Source organism: Chaetodon trifascialis, chromosome 10 (genome assembly GCF_039877785.1).
Source record: "Chaetodon trifascialis isolate fChaTrf1 chromosome 10, fChaTrf1.hap1, whole genome shotgun sequence".
Classification (NCBI taxonomy): Eukaryota; Metazoa; Chordata; class Actinopteri; order Chaetodontiformes; family Chaetodontidae; genus Chaetodon; species Chaetodon trifascialis.
Window position 1 is genome coordinate 8,601,292 of NC_092065.1, and position 26,866 is coordinate 8,628,157.

At 42.8% G+C, this 26,866-nt stretch overlaps 3 protein-coding genes across 4 annotated transcripts; all 3 read left to right on the forward strand.

Moving 5' to 3' along the window:
• The first annotated feature begins 736 nt into the window (after positions 1–736).
• On the forward strand, positions 737–7,211 carry hsp90b1 (heat shock protein 90, beta (grp94), member 1). Its single transcript, XM_070973189.1, has 18 exons — positions 737–873; positions 1,390–1,492; positions 1,817–1,958; positions 2,769–2,885; positions 3,007–3,338; positions 3,570–3,681; positions 3,806–3,937; positions 4,166–4,282; positions 4,385–4,522; positions 4,637–4,714; positions 4,819–4,884; positions 5,014–5,283; positions 5,432–5,677; positions 5,804–5,940; positions 6,078–6,156; positions 6,313–6,468; positions 6,732–6,848; positions 6,936–7,211. Exons 1-18 carry the CDS (start codon positions 825–827, stop codon positions 6,960–6,962), a joined length of 2,418 nt encoding a protein of 805 aa, XP_070829290.1. The 5' UTR covers positions 737–824; the 3' UTR covers positions 6,963–7,211.
• A 4,017-nt stretch (positions 7,212–11,228) lies between these two features.
• On the forward strand, positions 11,229–18,651 carry LOC139338204 (cAMP-dependent protein kinase type II-beta regulatory subunit). The gene is made up of 11 exons (XM_070973190.1): positions 11,229–11,833; positions 12,914–12,949; positions 13,918–13,970; positions 14,089–14,172; positions 14,392–14,498; positions 14,752–14,905; positions 16,360–16,461; positions 16,552–16,626; positions 16,714–16,782; positions 16,891–17,026; positions 17,151–18,651. The coding sequence occupies exons 1-11, from the start codon at positions 11,569–11,571 to the stop codon at positions 17,282–17,284; spliced, it is 1,215 nt and encodes a 404-aa protein (XP_070829291.1). The 5' UTR covers positions 11,229–11,568; the 3' UTR covers positions 17,285–18,651.
• Positions 18,652–19,038: 387 nt separating this feature from the next.
• hbp1 (HMG-box transcription factor 1) lies at positions 19,039–26,638 on the forward strand. Of its 2 annotated transcripts, none has more exons than XM_070972835.1 (11): positions 19,039–19,085; positions 20,355–20,513; positions 20,603–20,783; positions 20,962–21,082; positions 21,217–21,331; positions 22,119–22,237; positions 22,580–22,736; positions 23,033–23,177; positions 24,609–24,896; positions 26,177–26,318; positions 26,448–26,638. In XM_070972835.1, exons 2-11 carry the CDS (start codon positions 20,441–20,443, stop codon positions 26,463–26,465), a joined length of 1,359 nt encoding a protein of 452 aa, XP_070828936.1. In that variant the 5' UTR covers positions 19,039–19,085; positions 20,355–20,440; the 3' UTR covers positions 26,466–26,638. The 2 variants fall into 2 exon arrangements, with proteins under 2 accessions (XP_070828936.1, XP_070828937.1); XM_070972836.1 differs by lacking the exon at positions 19,039–19,085 and adding an exon at positions 19,993–20,011.
• The last annotated feature ends 228 nt before the right edge of the window (positions 26,639–26,866 follow it).

The window sequence follows — 26,866 nt, forward strand, 5'->3', positions numbered from 1 at the left end:
CATCACAAAGGCTAAACAATATTGTGCACAGTCATCCGGTAATCCATCCCTTACATATTCCAGTTTGGACGCAATCTAAGTTTTTCCACATATTGATCGAACTGTGTTGGAGAGAGAGAGAGAGAGCGAGAGAGAGAGAGAGAGAGAGAGAGAGAGAGAGAGAGAGAGAGAGAGAGACTTTGCCATCATCTGCACTTCACTAACTGAACAGCGCCCCCGCGTGGACAAAGATCATTGGTGCACATACTGTGTCCACGAGAGCATATTAAGTACAATGACTGCACGTCTTTACAGGAAAGACGAATGCATCATGTACACATAAGCGAAAAACATGATATCATTTAGATTAACAGACAGACTGAAACAGACATAGATATAAAGTTACATTCAGTCAGTGATAAGAGCCTTAAAGAAAACCGCTGTTGGATTTTCAATGTCATCAAGCTCTTGGTCGTAATGTTGCGTAAGAAAATCAAACTTTAACTGAAGTATTGACACACATTTTTTTTTTCACGTCGACTGGTAAATTTTAGGAAGTGATGTGCTCATTATTCATCCTTGGCCAATAGTGTCGAGCCACGATTTTAGGGTATTGACTTATGTTGAAGAATCTGATTGGACAATATGTGCCACAGACTCTGCTGGGATTGGTGGAAGGTTGTGCGTGGTGCGCAGCCATTGGTCGCTTGTCACGGGTTTAACAGAGTGGGCTCTTTTGGTGGAGCAGTAGCTTGTCAGTCTCGCTTGTAAAGGCAGTGCTGCATGCACTGATCTCCCGGCTTTTGTTCAGGAGCTAAAGACACACTTCCTTAGTCAACCTCAAAATGAAACGAGTTTGGGTGATAGGTCTTCTTTGCGCACTGTTAGCCTTTGGTGAGTAACGGAAACATTTATACCTCCTCTCACTTTTTATCACCAAACATTTAAGCTAACATTAGCCTGTAAGCTAGCGTCAACTTGCCTGTATGCTTCTTTGCTCATTCATGATTAGCGCCTTCTTATATTTGCAGTTTTCAAGCCTCATTTAGCCTGTTTCTTAAATGCAGACAGCACAGTTGATTAACTATCAGCACATTTCAAGGAGCGACGCTGGCCGTAATTCTTCAATGCTTTTCCAGAAGTTTCTAGTGGAAACACTGTGTTAAAGCTGTCTGATGCTAACATCCCCATGAAAAGCCATTGCAGCTGCGTAGATTTTAATCCATCGTGGTTAAGGAAAAAAAACAGCCTTCATAATCATGCATCCTTATTTATTTTGATCACATCTTTGCTCAGCTTCATTCTTTTTTAAATTAAAGAAAAACCATTAATGCTGCATATTTCTCCAGATACGCCTGCATTCGTGTAAGGGCTTTTTTTTTTTAAAAACAACTTTTTGTCCCTTGGCAGCTGCTGTAAAGGCAGAGGATGAAGTTGACGTCGATGGGACAGTAGAGGAGGACCTTGGTAAAAGCAGAGATGGATCCAGAACAGATGACGAGGTGGTGCAGAGGTAGGTGTCACTTTGAATATCTTTTCATATCGTGCTTGTTGACTGAATTGTGGCTGTCGGTATCAGGACAGGTCGACTAAACCTGAAGTTAACAGGTCAAAGTCAATGTGACCAAGCTTATGCACACAAACACTCATTGGCCAAACCTGAACTGTAGTGGTGGCAAAGCCTGCATGTCATTAAGACAGGGGAATCCTGTGTGTCTTCAACTTGGACACTGATCCCTAGAGGAGAGGACAGATTTGCATGCTGTTTGTTGCCTGCTGTGATTTCCTGTTGTGTACATCCCTGATCTCACCTGTGTGTGCATCTGTCTCTCCCCAGAGAGGAGGAGGCGATCCAGATAGATGGACTGAACGCAGCTCAGATCAAGGAACTCAGAGAAAAGTCAGAAAAACACGCCTTTCAGGCTGAAGTCAACCGCATGATGAAGCTGATCATCAACTCCCTCTACAAGAACAAGGAGGTGAGCAGGAAAAAACAGCATTTTGATGTACAATATAATCAGTTTTGTGGATTTCTATGGATTCACTTGGATGGGCAGGGTGGTTCTAGAGTCATTATTACTACTTCAAACATGGTGTTCTCTGTCAAAAAACAGTTTAGCTCACCTAATATACACTTGAGATTATGAACTGCTACTGTCAGCTGCCAGTGAATGAACAATCTGAGTAATATTATGTACAAGGGTACACCTGTCGGTCTCTGAGGTCCAGGGCCTGGGGCCGGTCAGTGGGTCTGCTGATTGGGCTCAGACCTGTCAGAAAGTTCAGCACTTCCCTGTCCCTGTGTCCAGGGCTTGCTTTCTTATAGTTTTTATGTATTATGATCACAGTCTGTTCATGTAGACACAATGTGCATACACTAATTGCACTACCCTACCTGCTGTAGTACTGTGGATAAGTTGTCACCTGGAGTGAATTATTAAAGCTTTTACAGCTTAGTTTTGAGTAAACCAAGCTGTCCCAAGTTATGTTTGCTTTATTTTAGTGGCCTGACTATCAGGACATGAAAGCTTGCCCTTGAACGGAGGCCCTCTGTGTTCTGCTCTATCAGCGCAATCGCTCCGGCCGTTCAGGTCAAAACACATTGGTTCCTAGGCAGCAGTGATTGGGCTTTAGTACAAAAAATACCACCGAATAATAAATCCAGACCTTTTCTGAAAACGTATGGAGCTTAAGCCTTATGAGCCCACCCTGGCACCACCTGTCATGATATTGCTGACCTCTTCAGGAAAGGCTGGACTAATGATCACGTGACTGTTTATCTGTTTCAGATCTTCCTCAGGGAGCTGATTTCCAATGCCTCAGATGCTCTGGACAAGATCCGCCTGTTGTCTCTGACCAATGAGAATGCAATGGCCTCCAATGAAGAGCTGACCATCAAAATAAAAGTATGCAGAAGGAGTGTGGTGGGGGGCACAGTTACTGAATGTTACAGTCTTTACTCTTTATTGGTAATGTTTAATACTTCTTGCTCTGTTGGTAACTGAACTGCATTGATCGTATCCCCAGTCTGATAAGGAGAAGAACATGCTCCACATCACTGACACTGGTGTCGGAATGACCAAGGAGGAGCTCGTGAAGAACTTGGGCACCATCGCCAAGTCTGGCACCAGCGAGTTCCTCAACAAGATGACAGAGATGCAGTCTGAGGGACAGTCAACCTCAGAGCTGATTGGCCAGTTCGGTGTGGGTTTCTACTCCGCTTTCCTCGTTGCCGACAAAGTCATCGTGACATCCAAACACAATAATGGCACTCAGCACATCTGGGAGTCGGACTCTAATCAGTTCTCTGTCATCGAGGACCCACGTGGGGACACGCTGGGCAGAGGAACCACCATCACGTGGGTTCACATTTAGATTTTTATTCACCTTAAAATGACTTTTAGCTGCTGTTTTAGCATCGTAATCAACTGCTGTTAGTCTCACTGCTCTTCACACCTGTCATTCCACTGTGACATTGAACACCCACTCATTTCGACTTTGAATGCTGTTTTCTTGTTGCTGTTCTACTCTGAAATATTAGAATAGTGTTGATTTGTAATTAAATCCTGCCCATATTTTTCTCGTTTCAGACTGGTCCTGAAAGAGGAGGCCGCAGACTATCTGGAGCTGGAGACCATCAAGAACCTCGTGAAGAAATACTCTCAGTTCATCAACTTCCCGATCTACGTTTGGGCCAGCAAGGTGATTACCTAAAACTCTTCCTTCATCGATTTGACTCCCACTCCATCCCAGTGCAAGTTTATTATGAAACTGACAAATATGGAAATTAACAAATTGCATCATTTCTCCCCCTCGACAATTCCAGACTGAGACAGTGGAGGAGCCCATTGAGGAAGATGCTGAGGCAGCAGAGGAACCAGAGAAAGAGGCTGCTGAAGAGGAGGCCGAGGTAGAGGAAGAAGAGGATGAGGACAAAGACAAGCCGAAGACAAAGAAGGTAGGACGTTCACACAGGGGTGGGCGATATGGGCAGAATGAATATGGTGATGACGATCAAATGCATTTAAATTATTACAATATATTTTATTTTATTATGTGGCGAGGCAATTAAAAAAAAAAAAACGTGATGAAGGCCCTAAGTGTGTGCTTTTCCATTTGGTCTGATTGTTACGAAAAGGAATCTTTTTGAGCCATTTTTGAAAATGTGCTGTCGTGCTTGTTGTAGGTTGAGAAGACTGTGTGGGACTGGGAGCTGATGAATGATATCAAGCCCATCTGGCAGCGACCAGCGAAGGAGGTTGAGGAGGATGAGTACAAGGCTTTCTACAAGACCTTCTCTAAGGTACACACCTCGGTCGCACTGCTCCATCAAACAGCGAGGTGGACCTGTAGGTCAACAAGTTTTCATTTTACAAATTCAAACTACATTTCACTCCCTTCACAGGACACTGACGACCCCATGGCCCACATCCACTTCATGGCTGAGGGTGAGGTTACCTTCAAGTCCATCCTGTTTGTGCCCACTTCAGCTCCCCGCGGCCTGTTTGACGAGTATGGCTCCAAGAAGAACGACTACATCAAGGTACGTCCCTCTGGTAGTGTTCAGTGTCCATTTTAAGGCATTCGATTACGCTCATAGATGGATAATCACAAATTCCCCCAACTCGGTTTGTAAATTGACGTCTTTCTGTTACAGCTGTTTGTGAGGAGAGTTTTCATCACAGACGACTTCAACGACATGATGCCCAAGTACCTGAACTTCATCAAGGGAGTGGTGAGGGATTTTTCTAACTCTCGTGGAGAACGCAGTCACCTGCTAACATGAACTGTCGCTCAGAATAGCACCTCCACTGTGATTAATGGAAATTTATTTGCCAGGTTGACTCTGATGACCTTCCCCTGAACGTGTCCAGAGAGACTCTGCAGCAGCACAAGCTGCTCAAGGTGAGCTCCGCATCTAACGTGAATGCTGCACCTTCCGGATGCAGTTATTTTTCGTTTTATCTTATCTCATCTTATCGGCATGAGACATCATACTGGCATGAGACATCATACTTTCCTCACCCTGTTCAGGTTATCCGCAAGAAGCTGGTGCGTAAGACTTTGGACATGATCAAGAAGATCGCAGAGGAACAGTACAACGATAAGTTCTGGAAGGAGTTTGGAACCAACATCAAGCTGGGTGTCATTGAGGATCACTCCAACAGGACCCGTTTGGCCAAGCTGCTGCGCTTCCAGACCTCCAACAGCGAGACGGTCCTGGCCAGCCTGGAGGAGTATGTGGAGCGCATGAAGGAGAAGCAGGACAAGATCTACTTCATGGCTGGTAGCAGCAGGAAGGAGGTGGGTGGATGTCTTTGTGTTGTATGGTCGAGATAAATACGGAGTTATCTTAAAGTCAGTATAAGCTGTCACATCCAAAGTGCTGAAATGACAGTTGAACCAAACAAACCAAGGTTTTCAAGTCGTCTGTCCTGTTTGCCCCCCGCAGGCCGAGTCTTCTCCCTTCGTGGAGAGGCTGCTGAAGAAGGGCTACGAGGTGATCTACCTGACCGAGCCCGTGGACGAGTACTGCATCCAGGCCCTGCCCGAGTTCGATGGAAAACGCTTCCAGAACGTGGCAAAGGAGGGTGTCAAATTTGACGAGAGCGAGAAGGCCAAGGAGAGCAGGGAGGCGCTGGAGAAGGAGTACGAACCTCTCACCACTTGGCTGAAGGACAAGTCCCTGAAGGACAAGGTAGAGACCCAGATGTTATGTAACATTCATGACATGGGAAATGAACACTAGCCCACCGGCTGCAGCTGCTAAGTTACATCTATTCCATCAGCCACATTATTTAATCCGATGCCGTCTTTCCCACAGATTGAGAAGGCCGTCCTCTCTCAGAGGCTGACCAGCTCACCCTGCGCTCTGGTTGCCAGTCAGTACGGCTGGTCTGGAAACATGGAGAGGATCATGAAGGCACAGGCTTACCAGACAGGAAAAGACATTTCCACAAAGTGAGTAATGACCCTGTTCTTTTCATCAATGTTGATGCTCATTATCACGATTTAGAATGCAAACGTCGAACCTGCTGTGGCCTGCCTGACTGTTCGCTGAGCTTATGTGGCTGTTCCCCCTCCTCCCTCTTCTTCAGTTATTATGCCAGCCAGAAGAAAACATTAGAAATCAACCCCAAACATCCTCTCATCAAGCAGATGCTGAAAAGAGTCAATGTAAGTCTGGCCGCTGTCACTTCACTGTATTTGTACGATTTTGTTCTGTTTAATATGATCTAACCGGTTAACATGAATGAATCTATTCAGTGTTAGACATAAAATGGACCAATCAGAGCAGATAAGTGAACAGCGTCTTTTCTTCATGTCCCTCAGGATGATGCCGAGGACCAGACTGCATCAGATCTGGCCATGGTTCTGTTTGAGACAGCCACGCTGCGCTCGGGCTACCAGCTGAGTGACACAAAGGCTTATGGGCAAAGGATAGAGCGCATGCTCCGGCTCAGCATGAACGTAGGCCTGGACGAAGAGGCAAGTCTATGCCAGCTGCCGCACGCTGTATTACTTTGGAAACATTTGCATAGATAATCTTTTCAGTTTCAGTGTGCATGTGTCAAGTCAGTGAACGCGCTCGTATCTGAATTAGAGATCTTCCTTTTTTGTAGTATTTTCTGTCTTTGTAAGCGTTTTTAAGCATCCACACCTTCCAGTTGCGTCATTTTAAAACGTGTCGGCTCAGTGATGGTTGAAGATGGTGGGCGTGTTGTCTAAAAAATGACTTGACTGTCCTACAGGTTGAAGAAGAGCCAGAGGAGGAGCCAGAGGAGGCAGCAGAGGACGATTCTGAAGATAAAGAGGACGACTCTGAGGATAAAGAGGACATCGTAGATGAGGAAGATGATGACGAAACGGTGAGAACACAACCTGCTGAGGCATCGTAAGGTTTCAGATTTACTACTTTGGCTGTTTCTTCATGACTTTATTTTGTTCCCCTACAGACAAAAACAGACAAAGATGAACTGTGAAGCACTGAATGGAAGAGCATGAAACAACGGAGCTGGACATGAATTTGAATCGTTCCGGCTCCACTGTGGTCGATGTTATCGTGGGTGGGGTCCCTGGGTTGGGGTTTTTTAAGGCGAACATTGTTTTGTTTTGTTTTGTTTTTTTTATCACATTCCTCATGTCTGTAAATTTGTTAATATTTAACTGACCTGTTTATGGAAAGATGCGATCCTGCCTCTTGATTGAATAAATGTTTCCTGGAAAAAGGACCAACAGTGTCTGCTTGGTGTTGTGACAGGTCTTCTTCACGTTTCATCGGAGGTCAAAACCTTGAATCAACACGACTCCATTGAATTTTCAGTTTCATTGAAACAACAGAAATAGTCTCGGTAGCTTCCTCAAACTACAATAAACAAATAATCAGACATCCGTCACTCCAGTCCCATCACACCATCCACTGTATATGACAGATGACATTGAGCTGTGCTGTGTCTGCTGTATTTGTGGTTTATTATTACCCATGGGACCATGCTGCTGCTGGCTGTCATGGCCTTCCTGCTGAACCGCAGCTGTACCCGTCTCTGCACCCAGACCAGAGAAGAAAAAGCAGAGCTGGAGGTGTATGAACTATTTTTTTTAATCGTATGGTGGAGGTTGTTTGTCAAAACTGCCGTTAAATGATTCACTACTGCAGCGACTTGGGGAATCGAGAAACAAAGCTTTTGAATTAAATGTTTTATGTTGCTTTCTGCCTTTCAGCACTGCAGATTCACACAACACACAATGTTTAATTAAAAGCTGGAAAGGTCTGAGACTTCTAATCAGCTGGGCAAGACTGATGAGCTGTGAACCTACAGGTAAGACTTGATAAACAGTTGAAGGTGTCTGCTGCAGGTAAATGTTGCTCTTTCTTTCATTCACTGAAAGTGAACAAAATCAATACTGTTCAATGGAGAGACAGTTCATCCAGGTGAGATTCACTCAACTGCTGACAAAGTTGTTAGATGTTATGGTGTTACTGTTATTAGTGTTTGTCAGTCACCAAAATGGTGAATGAATCCAAAAATCAGCTTTTACAGTAGAAACACGAAGGCCATACATGTGCCAACAGAGCTGCATCAGCAGACAGTGGTCATGTTTACTTAGCAATCATTTTTTGATCAATACAACATCAAAAGCAGGCAAAAAAATAAAAGTGAATTTCCTCTCAGCTCATGAGCTCATGGAGCGAGTAATTGACTTCAGCAGAGGCCGCTTGCTTTAGATTTTTTATGAGCAGTGTTAGTGTGTGGTTTGGTGACTGCTCTGAAGGTCAAGTTATGTCAGTTTATGTCAACATCTGACTGTTGTGAAAACTACAAAGCACAAAAAGAAAGCAAACATGACTCCATGTAGTGTTTGACACATTTTTAAAGAACGTGTGGCAGCCTGCAGGCATCTCAAAATATACTCATCATTTTTATCCTGTATGTGAGCCGAATACTAAAAACAAAACACAAACTATTTGTAGAACCAAAAAACGTTTCTGCAGATGTTCTTATTTAACAGAAGTAATAACACATTTAACCCTCTTTGGCTTCTCCTGTGGCATGAAAGTGTTAACCACTTCTCCCCTGCACTAATCTAATAAAATGCTTGTTTCACATTATGACCTGATCTCAGCTCTGTCCTCAAACCACAAAACATCTGATGTTTCTTCCAGCACACTGATGAGGTGACAGGAAACGGATCAGGGTGTTACCGCTGTTTAATGGAGGATCTGACTAATCACCAGAATGATTGATCAGAACTTCAGTAGAGGAAATATCCTTCAAATGTGATTTTAACACTGCAGCATACCACCCTGCCCAGTAGGTGGCACTGCCACCCACATCTTGAAAATAAGTGGCACTGCAGGATGTGTGTCTGAAAGAAGACACGTCTTAGCAATGTTAATGCAGGTCAGCCTTCAGCTACCCTCAGTTGCCAGTTTATTAGGTACACCAAGCTAAAACAACTGCAGTCTAATACACCAGGCCTGCAATGTCTTGATGTCTTGAACATATTTGTACCATAAACAAGCTTTAAAAAAGCACATCATGCTGTTAAAAGAGGTTAGAGAAGTCTGATTAAGAAGCATCCTCCTCATTGTCTGTACCATCCTAAGTAACAGATGTATTTTCTAGGTTTTATAGCGGGATTTAACTGCGGACAAAGTAAGGAAACACTCGGGATGTTGCTGTGGATGTGTGTGTAAGCACATTTCAGTCAGCATTTTTCCTTGGGGTGTGTGAAAGATGAGGCAAGCTGCGTGAAGACGAAGGAATCCCCACACCTGGTCTGAGCTAACATACGCAAAACTGAACCACAGAAGTTACTGATGCCAAAAGTGAGCCTCTTGGAAATGTACTACTGTGTTCATGTTTACTTATAAGATATTAACACTTAACAGAGCCCTGGGCTAGTGTCACATGTATTTTAAGTTATATTTGCATATTGGTGGCAATATATGAGAGCCATTAACACTGAGTAGAATATATTTTACTGTTGTCCTTTCATGGTGTAGCTTGACTCCACCCCTGTCTGAAGCTGCAGATGGCAGCATGTGCTGTACATTCATCAGGATTATAATGTGATGTTGTAATGAGGCACTGTGTCGTACTGCAGACGGATTTCCGTTTGTTGTCCGCCTCAGAGACATCAAGGTGCAAATAAGCAGAAACAGAACATTATAACCTTCATGAAGGAAAATATATTCTGTATGTTCGTATCTGTTCTGCCAACTAATCTTCAGAGGCCAGTTCCTGCTTCTATATACAGTAGACCACTTTATTGCAACCTGAGGAAGATCCAGCAACTCTTTGCGTTTTGAAGTGCAGTAATTCCACAGCTGCAGGCTCCACTGGTCTGTGGAGAAGCATTAAGCAGTAACAATCTTCAGGATCTACGGTTCAGAGAGCAGGGCTGATGCACAGTGCTCGTTCCCTGCTAACAGCTGTCTCTTCTCGCAGTAGATGCCACGATGTGCACATCCAAATACAATCCCTTTGGTGGACAGCTCGCAGCCCGCAGCCCTGAATGGTGAGTTTAAGAGCTGGCAGCGAAGCAGCAGCAGTGTTGCATTACAGGTCACTCTGTGGATGTGCTCCCATGTTTCGCCCCAGTGAGAAAATGTTGTGCCTTCTTAACAAAGAGTGACAGATAGGGGCCACAACAGGGGGAGGGGTCTCATAGCAGAGGCACAGAAGGCGAACAGCCATGGCAGATAATGGCTGGGCTCTGTTGGTGGATTACTTCTTTCCTCAAGTGATTCCCTGCTGCTAACCTGTAGAGTTATTCCTCCACCTGTCTTTGACCTCTGCTCCCTCGCACGTTTGGTAGTCTTTTAGGATCACCCAATCTCTAGAATATCTTCTGAAGCTGTTTGTCGTGAACATACAATTTTCATCTCATTGTTCCTTGTCCTCCCCTATATTTTGCTCTGAGTGAACTATTGTGAGCTATTAGTGTGAACTATTAAGTTAAAGCTGAGAGCACAGCTGGAGAGAGTTACCAGTGTTACAGTTTTTAGGGCTCGTGTGCGGCCCAAAATAAGGTTTTCTTCTACTGTGATGGCCTTCATAGGAGGGCCTAGGTTCAATAAAATTTCTATAAAAGGCTGTTTTATCCATTTCAAACACATAAATGACCCACCCAATGGCTGCATCCCTTGTCACATTGTTTTTGCAGCACCTGAATCTTTCATTCTGTAATGTGGCTTTTCCTGGCAGCACACAGGGAGTCACACCATGTTCTGAAATGTCCCGTGACATTAAACTGTGCATCAGATTTATTCATTTTTCACCATCTAACCTGATGGTGCAATTAAAGGGACAATCCCTCTGTAATGAGCCTTTTCCTTACAGCTGTCAATGAGTTTCTAAGTGTAATTCATAAATAGAATAAAGATGGATTTACGGTATAAATGCAGGACCGTTTGTCACTGTTCTTCCTGTACATTACATCAGTTTACCTGTTGCTGTTTTATCTGTCCCATTGTAAATGAGTAATCATATACAGTACATCATTTACTATTCATCAATTTTTCTTCTGCAGGTCTATTGCTGCTTGCTGCATTTATTAGACGTTTTATTCCATGTGCCCATTTTTATCACTATATTCCAAATTATTTAAAAGTGACATTGAGGCTACATAAGCACAGATCTTAATGAGAATTTGTAAACTGACTACATGACAGCAGACATAATATGGACATCCCGTGTGTCACCTCATCTCTCAGTGAAAATCGATGTGTGACTGATGCATCGGAGGGTTTCTTCACCCAGTATCTGACTGCAGTTTCTGCGCCGCTGCTGCTGCTCATACGCAATCCCTGGATAGGTGGTTGCCATGGATTCGTGGGTCACATGCGTGGGTTTCCTGTAGCCAGAAGCAGCAGAAGATGCTCGGACCAAAAATCCAGAGCCATTTTCATTCAAGAAAAAGAGAGGATCCGCTGTGGATGCTTTGTTGACTGGGTGGCCTGACTACACCCGTCTGCTCGTTTCGGCTCTTTTCGTCTTTTCCTCTCAGCTGTATGCTTTTGATCAGCTCGCTTCAAATTCGCAGCAAACCGGTTTTGTCCACATTCATAGACTGAGAACAGGAATGAGTATAGAAATTCCTGAAGGACTGACGGAGCTGTTACAGAGCTTTACCGTGGAAGTGTTGAGGAATCAGCCCAGGGATTTGCTCGAGTTTGCGCTACAGTACTTCACCCAGCTGAAGGAAAGCGAGACCAAAGAGGCCTCATTTGGCAATGACCAAAATTCGGCCCCAAGATCTGGAAAAGCGGTCAATTTCATTGACGAAGCCATGCAGATCGATTCGGAAAACGGAGAGGAGGAGGACGACGATGACGAGGAATTCATAGGTAGGCTTATAGGTTTACTACACGCCGGGGAGATGTGAGCCAGAGGATGAGCTTATTTAATTCAGAATGATGAGCATGTGTCGCCGTGTTCAGCGGGAGACATGAAGGCGCACATTGCGCGCAGGGATGCTCCGGCGCTCACCGCCTTGCCTCCACCGCGGCGCTGTCAGTTGCCATATATGGTCAAGGAGGATGAATAATGGTGAATGGATGTGTCTTGGTCTTCATCTGTGCAGCCACGCTTTTGTGAAAAGGACGGCGTTAAGGCACAGCTGCTACAGAAAAAAGGGACTGTGGGTTTTGTGTGTGTGTGTTTTAGAAAGACCCCGCACCTCTAGGTCATTTGAATATTTCCAGTATCAGGTGCAGGCCTGGTGGGCCTACCCTGATGATGAATCAAAAATATGACAAAGCAGAGGAAGACAGAAAGCTAAAGCTCTGCTATGACGCGCGCAACGCAAAATGAGACTTCTGCCGACCACACATTTGTTGATTTGATTTGTGCCTCCTGGACTGTGGTCATATTTAACAGAATGGCCGGTGCAGTGTTGCCATAAGGTGCAGCAAGTAGCATAGCAACCCAGAGCTCTGACACAGCATCCCAATGAGTAGTGGGCTCTGCAGGGCTGGCTGCAATGGTTACATAAGGGAAAGTACACCATATTCTGTCCTTAAACTAACTATTCTAGTATTTTTGGCCACATGTGCTCCATCACACCTCCAGTGCCTTGTCTTAATGATATTCCAATGATCCTCCTCCCATAACACTGGCTGCCAGGCTATTAATGGATGAGACCCTCTATCTAATGTATATTTCATACTGTGCTATTGTGTTGGAGGTTCTGCTGTGTTTTACATTTGAATTTATTTCTCATTGAAATGTGATTCAAAGAGGCAAATGCACTTCAAAGCAGCTGCCCTTATTCAGGTTTTAGCCGGATGAATATGGATCCTTAATGAGCGCAGGGCTGGGTATACTCATGTACTGTAAATGTAGCCTTGCAGTGCATTAATCAGTTACTGCGATATAGATTTACTACAGGATGAAATTTGACATGTTAATATTCTATTCTTCTGCAGCCCCGGTAATAAACAGATTCATCAGAAGAGCATCAGGTGAGTTGTCACTAGTTTAAGCTTGTTCTGGACAGTGTCGGAGCTGGAAACATATAAAACTACGTCAGATTTGCTCCAGTAAAAGCAGAGTTTAAGTATCTTTCCACCTGTCTTTTGTCACTGTCTTCAGCTTATAATAGCATTGATTTATTAGAGTTTATGAAGCCACTTTGTCTCCCGCCTTGCTAATATTGTCAGTGAATAACGCTGGTGGGGAGATCAGGACAAGTACCACAACTAATAATATCCTCTTCATGGTAATAGTAAGGTTGTGGCTTTACAAGAGTAACTTAACTGTTTAGGAGTGAAATCTGCATGTTTGACAGTCTGAATGGAAAACAAATCAAAGCAGCCAGTAACATATTCCTTATCTTCATCACTTCAGATGGGAAATGAACTTCCTTTATACACAGCACACTGGAAGAAGACAAACAGCAAAGACAGCGTGCTTGTATTTAACATAAAAGTAGATTTAAGGAAGTATTGGTTTGAATATTTTAGCAAAACGGTTTCAGAGGTTTAAGCATCGTGTTTTTACGGAATCAAAATAAACGTGTGAATTTAAATATAAAGCTTTTTACAGTTAGTGTCCTGTACGATGCTGGGTTCATTCAAGTAACAGTGAATGACCGCTGTATTTTGCCAATAAAACACAGGAAGGAAATGTGGTATGAGTGTCGCCACCCTCACTGCACCCTCCCAAAGCTTCACACTTCAGATGAGAGAAGTTGGGTTTGTTGAAGGATTTACTGAATGAAATGCTGCTGAAACATCCCTGGGATTTTGCTTTTGTTATTAGACGTGAATCAAAGTTGTGCTGCTGGGCCACTTGAATACAAAGCTTTATTCTTCAGAGTTTGAGTTCAAATGTTGGTGTTTCCAAAGGTTTGTCTTTTGGTTGGGTAGAAATGTGAATTTCTGGATGAATTTGAGTGTCCACCATTCATTTGTTGGTCTCTGTCATGCAGTGTGTGCTGAAGCGTTCAATCCTGATGAAGATGAGGAGGATAAAGAGCCATGGGTAAGCCACCTTTTCTAGCACAAAGACTGAATTAATCAATGTTATAGAGGTTTCTGTATGTACTTTAATGTGAAGGCCATCATAGGGTCATATCACAGGACTGTGCTTCAATTTGCAGGTCACCCACCCAAAAACCGACGAGCAGAGACAGAGACTACAGGAAGCATGCAGGGACATTCTTCTGTTCAAGAATTTGGATCCGGTGGGTGGATTATTCCATAAGCACTCTGTGCTCCTGTGGTCTGTGCTCTGCCATCTCTTAGATTACACAAAGCAGAACATGCCCTGAGGCTCTGTGCCACAGCTCAGTGCGCCATGCATGATTTTTAAAGACGGTTGTTTTTACGTAGCTGATGGATTCTGCGTGATTGTTTCAGCGTGTGGAATTCAAATGTTTGACTTACATTTCACACCATCACAGGAGGAGATGTCTCAGGTGCTGGATGCCATGTTTGAGAAGTTCTGCACCGAAGGCGAGCACATCATTGATCAAGATGATGATGGAGACAACTTCTATGTTATTGAAAGGTGATCATGTCTGTCTATCAGTCAGTCTATCCATCTATCTATCTATCTATCTATCTATCTATCTATCTATCTATCTATCTATCTATCTATCTATCTATCTATCTATCTATCTATCTATCTATCTATCTATCTATCTATCTATCTATCTATCTATCTATCTATCTATGGATAAAGCCTTCAGGAGACACCAGTATGGCTGCCATGTGATTATATTATCTTTGATTGCCTGTTTCTCCTTTGTATCTTCATTCAGTGGGACGTTTAATATTTTCGTGAAGGTTGATGGCACAGACAAGCTGGTAGGCTGCTATGACAACCGTGGCAGCTTCGGAGAACTGGCGCTGATGTACAACACCCCCAGGGCGGCCACAATAATCGCCACCTCGCCTGGAGCCCTTTGGTGCCTAGTGAGTAAACTATTAAATCCTCATGCAAGAGCGCAGTTGGCTCGGTGCTCGGGTTTTTTTCTAACACGCTGTGCTGTCAGTTGTCAGGATTTACAGTAAACACTGTGGCAGTGTTAGTACCTGGTACCACAGGTGAGATCATGTTGTCTGACTGAGATGAAATACTGTGTAAAATCCACTGAACACATCAGAAAGCGAGGGCGCACCAATCATGCCCCTGAATATGAATTGACGTGCTCATTAATGCATAATATTCAAGCTAGTGAATGGTGCAGATGGTGAAATGGTGAAAACATTTTGTGGGCCTCTGCTATCACATCAGCTCAGACAAACAAGGCTGAACTTGTCTGTTTTAGTAAGCATGCAGATGAACTTCAGTCGTTAAGGTGAAAACAATTATATTCCCTGCGTGTCTATGATTCTTTTGAAGTTAATAATCAGTTGAATGGTATTTTGGTGAATCAGCATTAACAACTATTTCCTCTATTTTGTGCAGAACAGCTGTGGTGAATATTCAGTAGCGACCCGTTCTGTGGAGCAGCTTGTTTATTAATGACTCAGTGAGGGTCGTGTCCTTAAACTGTGGGTAACAGCTTTGTTATGTCATCTGCGTGCAGCCTGGGCAGGTTGCAGCTGTATCCCCATTGACCTGGGTACTTGTAGTGTGTGTTTGAGTCTGTGAACGAGCAGTCGGTCCTGTTCAACCAACAATTCCCCCTGAGGTGGAGGAGGACCTGTCCTGCTGAAGGGCCTCTGAGCAAACAGTAGTCTGGAGTAGGATCTTAAATTAGAGTCTGGGATTGAAGTTGTGTGCAATGAACTTGCCTGGTAAGACATTAAGATACTCGACTGACCACCGTGCCACAGGGTAGAGCCATGTTTGCTGGGGAATCTTTTTATTCTAAGATAGAGGGCGCTCTATGACTCTGCTTCTGTCTCCTGCAGTACAATCATCTACCTTTATCATTTTGCTTGCCATTATTTGAGTCTTAACTGCGCATCGTCCTGCTGAAATGACATAAAACCGAAGAGATTTATTAAAACAGCAGGATGACAGGAGCACATGGGTGTTGCTTCTTGAAATATCCTGAGTTGTGTCAAGGTTTGCAGAACTTGCTTCAAATATGGTTTACAGTGACCCCTACTGCCAAATCTTACTGCATATGATTTATGGTTTGGTGAAAGGTTGCAGAACAGTCTGGAACTGCAGGGAAAATGTAAATGAGTAGTACAGCCCAGCTACCCCGGATCAAAAACTATCCGGTATTTGTTCACCTTTGAGTTCGAGATGAGTCATCAAAAACATTTTACACGGACTGTGAAGAGGGATTTTGACATAAAAATAGAAAAAAACGTAATTTTTGTATGTAAATATATACAGTATGGGAGATAGGATGACTTTTTCTGCAGACATGGACCTGAATGTTCTTCTTTTCTTTCAATCTGTGTTTCAGGATCGTCTGACATTCAGGAGGATCATAGTGAAGAACAATGCCAAGAAGCGGAAGCTGTACGAAGCGTTCATCGAAACGCTGCCGCTGCTGACGTCATTAGAGGTTAATATTAGCTTTGTCCTCCAGTGCTCAGAAAGCGCAGAACGTGTTTACAGTGAAACTGGTGTCAACCGAATTCCCTCTCATCCACAGCTCTCAGAGAGAATGAAGGTAGTCGATGTAATATCCACCAAGGTGTACAGTGATTCACAGCAGATCATTGCTCAGGTGATGAGTCTCTTTGTGTGGTCTGTTACTTTCTGCTGCTTTTTTGTTTGTGCTCATTTACAATCATACGAATGCTTTGTGTTACAGGGTGATTTAGCCGATTGCTTCTACATTGTTGAGTCCGGCCAAGTTAGAATCACCATGAAAAGAAGCAGGGTATGATTGCCCTGTTTTTTTAAGCATAAAAAACCTTCTGATAAAGAGAGGAGAAACATGGGTATTCTCTGGTATCTGATAGTGTGCGTTTCTTTCTTTCTTTGCCAGACGAAAAAGGACCAGGAAGAAGAGGAGGTGGATATCGCCACATGCTCTCGGGGACAGTATTTTGGGGAGCTGGCGCTTGTCACAAACAAGCCCAGAGCTGCATCAGCCTATGCTGTGGGGAGCGTCAAATGCTTGGGTACATTTTATGTTCTTTCATATATCCAGCATGTAAATTCCCTGTATATGCCTTATTATTTTACATATACTCTCCACAAGTCTTGTTAAGCTATATCTATATCTAACTTTTTTTTTTTTGTCAGCCATGGATGTTAAAGCCTTCGAGAGGTTGCTGGGCCCGTGCATGGACATCATGAAGAGAAACATAGCTAACTATGAGGAGCAGCTGGTGACCCTGTTTGGAAGTAGCACTGAGATTGAGCAACAAAGTGCATGAGACAGCTCCAATGGACTATGAATCAGTGGATGGAAAACAAAAAAGGCTTGTGTGGATGTTTTTTTCCCCATAATCACTCAAACAGCTTTTCTTACAAGAAATGTGAATATCCACTCCAACGTTTGTGTGTCAGATAAATGGAACAGATCATGTCAGATTCCCATTTGAGACCATGTTGATTTTAGCAGTTTACTACAGTATTAAAACAAAAGTTAAGTACGCCAAAGCAGAGTTGCTTAAAGCTTGTTTAAATTAGATTTCTCACGACTCGAATCTTAAAAATGTAAGCGTGCATTTTACTTGTCAGATGTATTCTTTGTTTGAATATTGAACACTTCTGTTAACTCTCACCTTCTCTCCGCAGTGTTACAGTTACACCTACAGGATAATATCATTTGTAAATTTCTAAACATTGTTCAGATCAGATGCCAAAGCTAATTTCTTACTGGATAATCATGAGCAAATATGTCATTTTTTGGCAAGAACACTCACAGCTTGAGGCAAGAGTGCCCCAACATGAGAAAGTATAAACAATTTGTAAAAGAAGTTGATTTGATTCTGTGTTTGAATCACAACAGAACGTAGATTGGAAGTACTTTTTCCACAATACTTTTCTGTTCATAAGATTAAATCCCTTCAATACACATTCATAAACTGTATATCATTGTTGGTTAGTGTTTGTGGCAGTTAGCCTAATAATATGCTTTTGCAAAAAAGAGAAAAACAAACTTCAGAGAGCTGATAGTTTTGTAAGAATATACAACACATTGCTGTACAATTTGAGTATTTACTGTTATTATATAGGCCCACTTTTAATTTAATAAGTTACCCCACCAGATTGTAGTAATTATAGGCAGGTCTTGCGACAATTGCTTTTCTTGTATTCCAATGTAGAATTCAAGTCATATAGTTTTTGTGTCGGTGAAACATATATTATGATTAGAACATCCATTATTGCTGTCTACCTCTGCCAACAACTTATACTGTTTGGAAACACAGATTCTGGTGTTCCCTCTCAACAGCAACTTAAAGTGGGTCTCTCTCTCTCTCTCTCTCTCTCTCTCTCTCTCTCTCTCTCTCTCTCTCTCTCTCTCTCTCTCTCTCTCTCTCTCCCTCTCTTTAAGATCAATAATTGAAGTCTTCTGTATTTCGTCTGTGGTTTACTGCAGCTTAAACTGTTTAAAGATGGTTGAAACATTGAAACATTCTGAATTTTTTTTGCCCCAGCCCCCCTTTGTGCAGGTAGTACTGGTAGTACTACATATTTGAAGGCAAGCCCATCATGCTGGCTGAAAGTACTGTATGTTTCACTTTTCATGTCAATAAAGAACATTTTTACATGTGTGTTTCACATGAATATTCGTTACAACAAAGGAAATGCCCAGTTTCAAAGCTTTTAATGCAGTCAGTCATTCATTCATTCTCATTCATTCATTTGTTCACTCACTGGATTACGTAGAAAACAGTGATTTAATTACTGGAGAAAGGAAAACTATCTAAAAAGCTCTCTGAGTACTTCTTGCTTTAGTTGGAACATTGCAGATAAAAAATAACCATGTATTGTTCCTGTTATTGCCAATCAGCTGTTACTGGCTAGTAATAGGCATGCACTTCCATCCAATGAAAAGATGATCAACAAACTAGCCCCCGCCTTCCATATTTTTCTGAAAAGCATCAACCAATAGCACATCCGGATTCTTGTTTTTGACGTTCTTATCCACCAATAGGAGGCGTTCTCTTGAAACATTCATTCCCACCCCTCGAGTGAGTGCCAGAGAGTTTGTCGATGGCGACAGGTTTGGTAAGTGGGAAGTTGACCACTTTTTTTCGAAGAAATAAAAGGTTTAAACTATTTTTTAACTTGAGCGTTTGGTGACCCGTGTCTTTACAGCTCCATCACGGTATTTTAGCGGTGTTGTCACGCCTTTATTGGATGTCGAATGACAGGTTGTGGTCGACAGTGTTTTTTTTTTTTTTTTTCGGTACGACGCTTGTTGTTTTGCTGATAAAAGCCCGTCCGACGGCACTTTCGTGTGTAAAAACGAGTCTTTCATTTGGTGAAAAGTGCTTTGCGGAGTGTGAAAGTGTCGTTCAAAGTCTTCTGGGGGTTTTCGTGTCATTCATTTTGAACGGGGCAGAGGTTGCGTCATGCCTCAACTTGTTGACATTCTTTTGTTTACAGTGTTGGACCGACAGTCTCTGGGTCTGAACAGGGGACACTGTTGTTGCATTTGAGGAGTAGGGGGACATTAGGCCTGTCATTCAGACTGTCTTTTTCGACATAATAATACTTCCTAAACGGTTTATTGACGGTATGTCGTTTGCATATCCGCGTTCACGAAGTCGAAGAAATGGTTTGTCAGCGCGTCCAGCGACTTTCAGTCGGTGTCAGAGCCTAAATGACCCACAGTTCCTCTTGCAAACTAATTACTTTGATGTTCGCCGCTTCTTTTGTATTTTCAACCATTTTTTTCTTTACTTTGCTCGTAAAGGTCTCATATTTTCCACGCCAGGTTAAATTGTCCCACTCTGTCATTGATAATTATTTGACATGTTTTTTAACTTCGTGCTTTCGATTCTGTATGCGCCACTTTTTAAGCGAATTTATGCTATTTTTCGCTTTTGCTACGCAGTCATGAATGAATGAGCTCTGCTACGCATGCGCGAAACCCTTCGGAGTTTATAAACAAGGCCTCCACGCAGAGGGTCACATGACCAGTCACAGAGGTACATTCAGAGACAAAGGATTCCCGAAAGGCTGCCTGTCTTCCTTTTATATTGATGCAATGCATGACATGTTTTGCAATGATGACATACCGTCAGGGTTATTTTTTATTTGTCGTGGTTTGAAATCTTTTATGAATTAAGTGCATTGTTTTAATGTTTTTTTGTTTTGTTTTTTTATTGAATGGATCCATTCATTAAGTTATGTAAAAAAAAAATCCACCTATCACCATTCAGACTTGTAATGTGACATTATTGTATTGATTGAAACAGCAGTGGAAAAAACAACTGTGCAGTAGTTTGACTTTGTGAAAACTGTAGTTTTGTCTTTTTGGCCTGTAACCAGCTGGTGTGGCAGAATATGATGATGGAAACTGAGTAAACTGACCAGGAGCCTGTTAAAAAAAGAGGAAACAGCAGAACATTGTAAGAATGGACGAGTCTTTTGATCCACTCAAGTGTAACGAGGACCTGCCTTCCTCACCTGGGTGTCACATGGATTATGGTAAAAATCCTAAAGTCCCATCCTACATTTAGGAAAAGTGAGCTTTTCCCATGTATAAATTATGAATATTACTGTTCACCTCTCCCCAGATGACATGCCAGAGCTGCAAGAGGTGGAGGAGGACCAGAGGTCTCCAGGGTTATTTCAGGTTGGAGCAGGAGTGTCTCACCAAGAGCTCAGCTGCTCCCCCAGCACCAACTGGCTTACTGAACTGGCCAACATTGCCACCAGTCCTCAGAGCCCCTTGCTGAAGAACGCCCCATATAAGAGGTTTGTCCCAATACCGACTTGCATGAAAATCAATTAAGCGGTGGGTTAATCTTGTGTCGTTGCTGCTGATGCTGAATAAGAGGATTATGTTCAGATGTCTGTAGATTATAATATACAGTGTCACAGTTATGTGCCCTTTTGACCATGATATATGTTTATGAAACTGTCTTTTTTTCAGATCATCTCCAGTCCACATCTTTGGCAACAGTAATAGTTTACATTCCTACGCCCGTCCCCCGTTAGCTAGCAGCGCACCCAACCCGTCCAGAGGCCACCTCAGGGAGCGCAGGCGTGTCAGGGTAACCTTTAACCTCCAACCTCAACCTCTGAAAACATAAGAATCAACCATTCCTGTTGACCCAGTGATAACATCCTTGTAAATGTCTGCGTGACCTGTAGACTGAAATAGTTTATTTTACTTTGTGTACAACAGGCCAGCAGTGAATCAGAGTCTGGAGTTTTCTCAATGTCCTCATCATTTTCTGATGATGAAGACATGGCCTGGTCCCACTCCTGGCCCTCCACCGCCTGGCATTGCTTCCTTAAAGGTACATACAGTATGCATCCACCAGTCCATCCACCTCACCTCACACCTCCTCACTCACACAGGTTTACGTTAATGTTCAGCTTTTCTAAGAATTTCTTGAAAAATGGTCTCCAGACTTATGCCTCACACGTGTCTTAAAGGCACAATCCCCAGTCTAGTGTAAACACGTACTCCCAATCAAGATAAGATAATCCCTCATTAACCCCACATCGGGGAAATATGCAGCATTACAGCAGCAAAGGGGATAGTGCGATAGTATGAAGTATCAGTAAAAATCAAGATACGATTAGTATACTGTATAATAAGTGGAAAACAAATTAATTTCCTAAGGTTTTCTTAAATCGATGTAAGTTTAAATTAGTAGTGGTGACACACAAACGTAAAACCCACCATTTTTTTTCTAATGCGATCAAACAAACAGTTTCATTTTCATCTTGTAGTCAGACTCTCATGATGTGTTTGTGAGTAGAGGTGTAATTTATATAGTGAAAACAGCACTCACGGGCTGTTTCACTGCTCTGCCCTCAAACTGTGTTGATGACAAGAAGACAGGCAATCAAAGACTGTTATGGACAGAAGCTTTAGAGGTGCTGACACAAATCTATTGTTTATGCTTTCCTGAGAGGATCCTCCCTTTGCTGGGGAGAGCGCGAATCACAAACATTTGTGAGGAAATTGTGACCTCGGGTGTCCGAACAACAGTACTGCATCTGTTTTCCAGCATTCTCTTGTCAGTATCAACACTCATCTGCTTATTCATCGTGTCGCATTGTTGTGTTGATATTCAGGAACTCGCCTGCGCTTCCATCGAGGTCCTAATGTGGAGTGGCAGGAAGCTGATGAACTCGGGGATTCTGATGACGACTCAGATGATGAAACCATGATGTCATCCTCCTCCTCTCTTAAGGTACAAACAGTGAGCTCAGTATGTCTTAAAATATTTCCCAATAACCTGCTGTTCTCTAAAATAGCTTCCACCTCATTTTCAGTATGACTAGATGAGCGCATGATTCCTGGTCAGTGAAATGTCAGTAGACATTACAATGACTTGTCATGACCACAAGGTGGCAGCCAGGCCAACTGTGGTACAGGGAGCAAGTGAGCAGGTGCATGAATGAGTGAATTTTTAAACCCATCACATCCCTGATGATTTGCAGTGGTGGTCTCATTTAGTATCATAGAAACCAAGTTTTCAGGCAGCCGGGCATCAGGTTGGACTCCTCTTAGTGGTCTTTTGTTCCATTTACAGAGATATGGTTCAGATGGGCTGAAGCTGGTGAGCCACGAAGAGACAGTATCTTTCAGCCAGGCCGTTCTGAAGCTGACCTTTGACCCTGGCTCACCCGATGACGGCCTGTTAACAGCTGAATGCCGACTGGATCACCCATTTTTTGTCAAAAATAAAGGTAAAAATAAGACCCTTGAAAAACATTTCTTAATTATATTTATTCAAACAGAGCACACATATCAACCACAGGTTATGTTCTGTCTTAACTGAACAAACAAAACAGATAAATGTCAGCTCATTTGGAAAGAAAGAAAGCAAAAACAGATTTTATAGCAATGTGTGAAATTCATCTTTGCCAACAGAAGGTTCCACTGACCAAATGTTGTTTACCAAATGAAGACTGTTCAGTTTTTATGTTTAAGTAAACAGCTTTATGAGCAAAGAAATCTGAAATATACCATCTGTGCTTTTCAGGGTGGTCTTCCTTTTATCCGAGCCTTACTGTGGTGCACCATGGGATCCCGTGCTATGAGATGCAGTTGGGCGACGTTTGCCTGCCACCAAACCACCCAGATGCCATTAACTGCGACGACTCTGTGGTCTTTGACACTTTCAGAAGGTACGCTCTTGCAGCTCCTGTAGTGCCATTTTCAGCTGCTGCAAGCTGCTGAAAAATCACTTTACGCTACCTGCTCAGCATTAAACAACAGACAGACACGGTTAGAGACTAGCTGGTGAACATAGTGGAGCATTTAGCAGCTAATGAGCCATATATTTCCCTTGGGTGTTGGCAGGGACTAAAAACAGAGTTTAAAAAAAAGAGTGAATGTTTGACTTACATCCACCAGGTGGCCAGAGGCACGACTCCAAATGAATGATAACATTACTCCGTAACAGCTGAATATGTTCATCGAATCACTTGTCAATGTGACGGTCAGTTTTGTTCACATCTTGTGTCCACTGCCCCCAAGTGGCCAAAAAATCAATTATTACAGGCTTATATCTGCCTGTTGTGGCCTAAAAAGACGCTCTGGGAGCAGTGAGAGTGACGCAGAACAGAAGTTGTTTTAGAGTGAGTCGTATTTGACAGTATTTGTGCTGAGCGTGTACACACACACACACACACACACACACACACACACACAGTGTACAGTCCTACCTCAAATATTAAGATGAGTCCTCTGTAGTTTCAGGCCAGTTTTACTGTTTACCACCAGTTTTACTGTAATTTCCACACAGTTAAATTATAAATTTACAGTTCTGTTATTCATGTACTCGTCCATCCTTAGCTTGCAGCCTTCTTGTACACTGTTCCTCATCTAATCATCTTGATCAAAGAATAGAGACCATTTGTTGAAACTTATGTGTTTAATGTCACTTATGGTTTGCAGAACAAGGCTGTTCCTCTATCTATACATCACTTCAAATAAAACAGACAAAGAGTTAGAACTTTGTTTTGTATCCTAAAACCAAAGTAAATTGTTTAGAAATAAGTTACTGCATTTATTCAGTATAGAGCAATACAATTGTTTACATGTCCAGAACTTGTAGATTTGAGAATTTTGACCCTGTTTACATCTGGAATTAAGATGTTTCTTGAGCGATCCAATCAGAAGTGGACAGCTGAGACATATTCACACCTGTGTCTGTCATGTATCTCCAGTGTGCACAGGTGGGCCACATTTGTTTCACACAGGCTAACAGCTGGCTAAGAAAACAAAAACACGCTGGCTTTTCCAACTGTTGGGATTGACAGGACAAAGTCATTAATGACATGCAAAGAGTCCAGGACAAGACAAAATGGCACCGGTCTTCCTGTTACATCCTCGTTGGGCAGGCAAAAGGACACATAAGTGTTAACTCTACAAAAAACGTGGTTAAATGTGATCCCTACCATTGATGCATGTTAATACCAAGTGTAAACAGGGTCTTTTTTATAGAAAAAGAAATTAAAATGGTACACACGCTTGAAGAAAACAACATTGCAGATAAAATATGACAGCTTAGAAAAACACAACATTAACTCTCCTCTCTGTCCTTTCTCCTGCAGTTATGACTTCACCCCACTAGATTCCTCAGCAGTGTATGTCCTGAGCAGCATGGCTCGTCAGCGCAGGACCTCCCTGTCTAGCGGGGGTGCTGTCAGTCCAGACTGTGATAAACTCGAGTGCTCCAGCTCCCCACAATCTTCGACGAGCAAATCAAACAGGAGCCACACCTCAGGGACAGCCGGTGGTGCCACGCCTATAAAATGCAAGCGGCCAATGAATGCCTTCATGCTCTTTGCCAAGAAGTACAGAGTAGAGTACACGCAGATGTATCCTGGGAAGGACAACAGGTACCCAAAGTCAATGAAAGCCAGTGGTCTTATTAAAGCTATCATGTGTTTAGTTACCTCTTTTGTAGAGCAGAATGGTCTGATTTAGGTGAATGAATTTTAAGTTACAGTCACATGAGCCCTCTGCTCAGTGAAACCGCCCCGCACTCAGCCCTGAAATCAGATGTGATGTCATAGTAAACAGACAATGACAGCAAAGTTGCGATGTTTGTAGCCTGGTTGTGTAATTTTGTACTCAACAGCATTATGGCACACATAAGAGTAATGACTTCACATTGCATCCGTATTTCATTGAAAAGGCGAATTTGGCAGGAGGAGGCAGGAGATCACGACAAAACAGGAAACACACCGACTCTCCATCATAGGAGCTCTAATTGAAATTTATGATTTTAGGATGTTGCAGCGGGTATTTACGCTCTTTGTGTTCAATGTTACTGAGTCGACCAGGCTAGAGCTATCGAGGCCAGAGCTACAGATTGAAAGTCCATGACTTTGTACGTGAGCTTTATAGTTTCACAGCAAGAGAATACCTCGTGAACCCCTGACACCAGGAGTAACGATAAAGAAAGAGGAACTCTTGCAGAGTAAATATTCAGAAAGAAAAAAAAGATGATGTGCACAGGAACTCTTCAGGCTTTCAGTTCTGTTTGCAGCATGTTGGTAAGACAAGTGATTGTGACACTGGTGGTTTCTGGTTTTAAGTGGTTTAAAGTGGAAGCAAACCTGAATGAGTAATGCTCTCTCCTCTAAGACCAAGCATTAAAGAGCCCACGTGCATCGCATTTATAAGAGATGGACCAATTTATTTAGCCAATCATTTCTCAGCCAATCTGGTTTGTTCTGCATGTGAACGTGAAGACCTCCGTCACTACATCTAGAGAACGTGTTGTTTTTACAGTGTTATCTTCCTTTTCAGTTGGCTTATCTACTCAGTTGTTGCAGTGTGGGAGTATCACCAGGCGTCACAGTTTTCTGAACCCTCAGTGCACTTTCATTTTCTTGGACCATTACACAAGACTGATTTTAGAAGTGAATTCTTCATTTAAAGCTACAGGCCCCACTTTCATACTGCTGAGGTTGGTGACCCTGCCTCAAGGGGCCTGTGCCAAAACTGATGACATTTAATTTGTCTTCATTTTGAAGAGCTTAAGGTTAAAACTGTAAAAATATACAAGCTGTGTTCATGTTACCTAGACACAATTCAAGAAAACAAAGTGAGACAGATCTTATAAAGACAGTAATCTGAAAGAAGTGAATCCTTGATCGTCTCTTACCTCCAGAGCCATCAGTGTCATCCTGGGTGACAAGTGGAAGAAGATGAAGAGCGAGGAGAGGAGAATGTACACCATGGAGGCCAAGGCTCTGGCAGAAGAGCAGAAAAGACTCAATCCAGACTGCTGGAAACGTAAACGAACCAACTCAGTAAGGACAAAAATCAATGAACCACGACAACAACAAGCTGTCTTTTTACATCGACATTCTATGATGTCGACCCAGTGTTTGCTGTCAGTGCTGTGCCCAGCTGACTGTACTTGTGTTGTCTTTCAACAGGGTTCCCAGCAGACCTAGATAATCCCCCAGAATCCCCAGCTGCTGGTGTTTTGGCATAGAGAGGTGCTGGACAGAGTCTGATGGACCGCTTGATGCCTCTTTACTCTCCTGTATTCTTGAGACTCAACTGTGATGCTGAATTCACTTGCTTTTTGTAACCTTGAAGCATTATTAGAGAAAAAGAGAGAGAATTACGACCCTCATCCTACACAAACTGGGCGGCTGTGTACAAACATAAATAAAACAGATTGCTATTTTTTTTTTTTTAAACATACTCAATTGGAAACATGATTTTTGTAAATATCTGCTTATTCTGAATTTGATGCAGCAACACGTTTCGAACAAGTTGGGACAGGAGCAGCAAAAGACTGGGAAAGACGTGGAACGCTCCAAAAACACCTGTTTGGATCATTCCACAG